The 5,013-nt window shown below is 42.4% G+C and overlaps 1 protein-coding gene across 1 annotated transcript; it reads right to left on the bottom strand.

The window, feature by feature from the left end:
- Positions 1-3,473: 3,473 nt before the first annotated feature.
- Positions 3,474-4,634, bottom strand: LOC113311146. The gene is made up of 2 exons (XM_026559999.1): positions 4,379-4,634; positions 3,474-3,772 (listed from the first exon to the last, which is right to left on the bottom strand). Exons 1-2 carry the CDS (start codon positions 4,632-4,634, stop codon positions 3,474-3,476), a joined length of 555 nt encoding a protein of 184 aa, XP_026415784.1.
- Between the last annotated feature and the right edge of the window lie 379 nt (positions 4,635-5,013).

Raw genomic sequence — 5,013 nt, 5'->3', positions numbered from 1 at the left:
AAAGACATGACCACGATAACCTATCAAGAGTGGGGTGTTAAACTTTCTCGCAAATCCCCATCCGACTCGTCCAAGGTCCTTCTTTTAGATGTTGATCCTATTGGCCCGTCGCGGAACAAATATCTTCGCCTTTCTAGAGAGGAGGACTAGATGATGTACCCTCTGGTGGATGAAGGACCATTGGTGTAGGGTTTTGACGAGAATGGAAATCCTCGGACTGGTCCCCTCCCTTCACATGCTCATCTCTCTGAATATGATCCCGGTACACTCTGCTGGCCTAAGAGGCCCAAGGAGGTTAGTTTCGTTTTCTTTCGGTTTTCTTACTTTTGGATTGCACCATTCCCTAATATCCTTATTCTTGTATCAGTATCCGCTTCCTCCGCCTGGTATGTTGAAGGACCGCTCTCGGAAACTGGTCCAAATACAGGTTTGTATCTTGTGGCCTCTTTCTTGGCTGTTTTCCGTGTTAATTTCTAATTCTCTATCCTTCAGGGGGTGATCCTCAAGCAGCAGACGGTCCTGCTAAGAATCTGAGAAAACGCCAACGCTCAGGGGTTCCTTCTAACACCTCCCGGGTATCTCCATCCTTCCCAATTTGCTTTCATTTTCTCTCGTCATTCCTTAACCTTGTGGATTTCAGGATGATCCTCTTACCTCTCGCTCCTCTCAGCGTCGTCGTTATGGCTTGGATTTAGATACCATGACTCAAGTTCATTCCTCAGTTTTGCCTCAATCTGGTCCCCCTCAGCATCAACAACCCCACTCATCTTGCGAGAATATTCCGTCGCGAGCTGCTCCATCTTCGTCCATAGGTGATCATCGAACCAACGAGGAGGAAGAAGCTGGTCTTCTTCCCAACTTGAATTTCTTAAGGGAGATATTTGTTTCAACTCGTGAAAATCCCTCCTTAAGATATGAGGCTACCGAATCTTTAGTCAATCTTAGCTTTAATGATTTTTTGGCTGAAGATCCATCCTTTATTCTGAATGCTTCTTTGAATCTTTCTCTGGAGCAACATTCTGCTATAATGGGTTTGGTGAGCTTCTGTTCTAAGTTTAATGTTTGTTTTTCCCTTTGTAGTTATTCCCTAAAATTTTAGAGCAAATATTTTATCTCTCAGGAGCAACATCGCAGCATGGCTCATCTCGTTGAGCTTCGGGAGTCTCGGGAATTAATGAATAAGTCTAGTGCTCTTATCCTCCACCTGGAGAAACATCTTACAGAAGAAAAGAAGATTTCGGCTGATCTTCTCCGTGAGTTTCCCTTCTTTTGTTATTTTGGAACGGTCCTTCTCTTGATGTCAGCTTACCTGTTTAACTCCTTTTCCCTTTTAGGTCATGAGAAAGAGCATGAGGACCAGGTCTTCATTCTATCCCGGGAGAAGGATAATCTTTCCAACCAAGTTTCCACTCTTCAAGAGGATATTCAGTATCTCCACGAGGATCTTGATAAGATGACGAAGGACGCTACCCTACTTGCGAAGCGACTTCGTAGAAATGCTCAAGACGAGAAGCTCCGTCTTTTAAATGAGTTCTGCGATTCTAGGGCATTTCTTGCGTTTATTTGGACCTCGAAGTTTTTTCTGGCGATGAACCGGAACCTATAGCCAAGGAACCGACTTCCGCTATTAATGAGTTTTCCCCTGCTGACGAGGATACTGAAACCGATGGGGATGATGAAGGTACATACACTGATGAGGATCATGAAGACAATGATTGAGGATGCATGTTCCCTTCTTTATTTTGAATTTTTCTAATGGTGTAACCTTGTAATTTATTTGTATTTCAGGATGTTTCGGATGTTTATCATTTTTTAAATAATGTATTTCCCCTTTTCTTACAACTTTGCTTCCGTAATGTTCATCTCTTGCTTATAAATATGTGTTTGTCTTTAATCTCGTAGCCTTGCTTCTGCGATGTTCACTACGTATTCGTGAACATGTGTTCGCATCTGTCTCATGCCTTAGCCTTTACCTCTACTTCGTGACCTCGAATAACTTTGCCTCTATCTCGCGCCTTTCCTTCTGCACTTTTGACCTTTGTTCCAAGTATATACTTTCGAAAGACACTGAGCCTTGTGAGGATAATTCTAAAGAAGAACAAAAATATAGAAGTATATACTTGCCTCTTGTTCTTGTTGAGCATTAGATGATCAAGCCAGTGTTGCACAAGTCAATATTTCATATTTACTTTGTTTGTTTAGGAGATCTGTGCTTTCCTGGCAGCTTTTCGAGGTCTCATTATGCCTCCTAATTAAGGTCTTATTTTGCCTCATCCTTTCTGAAGGATTTTAATTCGACGAAGTCTCGGGAACTTATTACCCTTCCAAATAATAATCCATCAACCTCGTCTTAGCTTTTATTTTATTTTCCCCCGCGACAATGTGACAGGCCTATTTATTCCCATGAACATTAGACCCATGACATTGCCGTCTTTTTTGGTCACACAGATCCCTACTCTAGAGGGTGCCATACCTTTATATTTATCCTGATTTCCCCTTCAAAGAGGTTAATTAACCCTAAGATGCATGTCGGTCTCCTCCCATCCGGTTATTACAACACTCAGTTTTTTTCGTGACTTCTTATTTCCTTCGCCGATGTGGCTTGGGATTACGAAGTCACACCCTAAGTGAGGTTTCTTTGGGATCGGGTGAACCGTAGCCAAGACTTGCCAAACGGACATGGCCGGTAACGCTCCAGACGTCCCAGGCACCCGCAACTCAACCGAATACGTCGGCGCTTTGGTCATATTTTTGCACCCCTTACTGAAGGCCATCATAAAAGGGACCCTCAGCGGATAGGTCTTATTATTTCCCCTAGCTTATCTTCCTGAGAGTTTTTCACGAAATGCGTTAGGTCTTGCCTCTTGCATTTTCATGCGAACTAGGGTGCATGCCGTGGATTCTTAGCCTCCCTAGGCGAAGGTTTTATGTTTCCTTAGAAACTGCTTGTTTTGTGAATCTTGTTCGCCTCCTAATGTGAGGTCTTATTTTCTATTGGTTATCTCGTAAGTTTTGTTTGTTTATTCCAAAGACCTTGCTCTCATGTATGTTGATTATGAAAGAGATATTTCATTAATAGACTCCATTCAACTGCACTTTGTTGCCTTTACTGCATTATAACTTACATTCATGGATATTATTTTTTGATATACACTGGATTCCAAGGATGGTCTAATTTTCTATTCTTCCTTTCGATCTTGCCATATATTATATTTCCTTCTTCATCTGTGTCTTTCCCTTCGCAATCCGCTAACTTGTACGCCCCATTGCCAACTACCCTTTTCACGATATAGGGTCCTTCCCACGTAGAATCTAACTTTCCTCCTGATCCCTTTTGGTATGGGGGTATTTCTCGTAGCACAAGCTCTTCGGCTACAAAGATTCGAGGTTTTACCTTTTTGTTATATTCCCCTGACAGCCTCTGATAGTAATTCATCATATGTTGTAACATAATTTTCCTGTTTTCTTCGAGATCATCCAACTTTTCTAAGATCAAATCTGAATTTTAGCACTTTCTCCCATGTTTCCTTCCTCGTAGTTGGAAGGATGACTTCGACAGGCAACACCGCCTCAGCTCCATACGTCAAACAAAAGGGTGACATTCCGGTTGCATCTCTCCGGGTGGTTCTATAGGACCATACCACATTTGGGATCTGTTCACACCATCCTTTATGATGACCATCCAACTGTTTTTTCAATGTGTTTGCTAGTGTCTTGTTAGTAGCCTCCGCTTTCCCGTTGCTTTGTGGGTATACGGAATCGACTTCCCAGACTGAATTTTAAATGCATTGAACATCATTCTTACATTTTCTCCCTCAAATGTTTTCTCATTGTCCGAAACGATGACTGGTATTCCAAATGTACAAATGATATGCTCAGGATGAAATCATACACATAACCATCTTGCATGTGTTGTAGGTCTTTGGCTTCCACCCATTTTATGAGATAATCCGTTGCTACTATCAGGTACCTCCTTTGCTTTGTCCCGGTTACAAATGGTCCCACAATATCAATTCCCCACATGGGGAAGGGCCAGACACTTAATACAGAGTTTTAGCTCGTGGATGGTGCATGTATCCTTTTCCCAAATCTCTGACGTGCTTCGCATATCGTGGAGATGTCCTTTGCATCTTTGTGCATATATGGCCAAAAGTATCCTTGTGTCCTAGTTTTGAGAGCTACGACCTGGTTCCACTGTGATTACCAGCATCCCTGTAGTGAATTGATTTCATAATTTTTATCCCCTCCTTTCATGACAAGCATCTCATAAGAGGGCCCAAATATGATCGTATATACAAGACTTCTTCTCGTGGGAGATCTCCTTTCATTAAATAGTTATATATGGGGGCTCTCCAATCATCATTGCTTATTCATGTACTTCCTTCTTCGACCATCATCACTTTGGACTCCCTTTCTTCTCTGTTTACTGAGGGTTGCATTAACCGTTCAATCATGATGTGTCCGATTTTTGGATCTTCAATCATTGAAGCTATAAAAGCAAGTGCATCCGCATGTCTGTTACTATCTTGGCCTACGTTCCTCCAAATAAGGCTTCGTATCTTCGTTGGATATTCTTTCACGAGTTGCTGATACCTTTGCATCACTGGATCTGGCCGATTGTCATCTACATCCATCATTTCCTCTATGCTTTCGTCATCTTCTGGAAGTAAGTCCGCAACTCTTGCGATGTATGATACAATGCCAATATCAATTTTTCAATCTTTGGGTAATTTCTCTCTGAAGTAGGACGGCGCTGGTAGCGTTTGGCGTTGCCGAGAGGCAAAGTACCAGCTCCTCCCCGGGGTTCGGGTTTTTGCAAGATTGACAATTTAATAAGGTTCTCCTTTATACCCTTCAACGCCTCCTCGCATTCTTGCGTCCATGCGAACTTCGTCCCCTTCTTTTAAATGTCAAAGAATTGCTTACACTTGTCCGAGGACCGCGAGACAAATCTTCCCAAAGTTGCTAACTGCCCATTCGATTTCTGCACATGTTTTATGGTGGCGGGTGAGG

Source organism: Papaver somniferum, chromosome 9 (assembly GCF_003573695.1).
Source record: "Papaver somniferum cultivar HN1 chromosome 9, ASM357369v1, whole genome shotgun sequence".
Lineage (NCBI taxonomy): Eukaryota > Viridiplantae > Streptophyta > Magnoliopsida > Ranunculales > Papaveraceae > Papaver > Papaver somniferum.
Note: the sequence above shows the minus strand (reverse complement) of the source record. Positions and strands in the feature narration are given on the sequence as shown.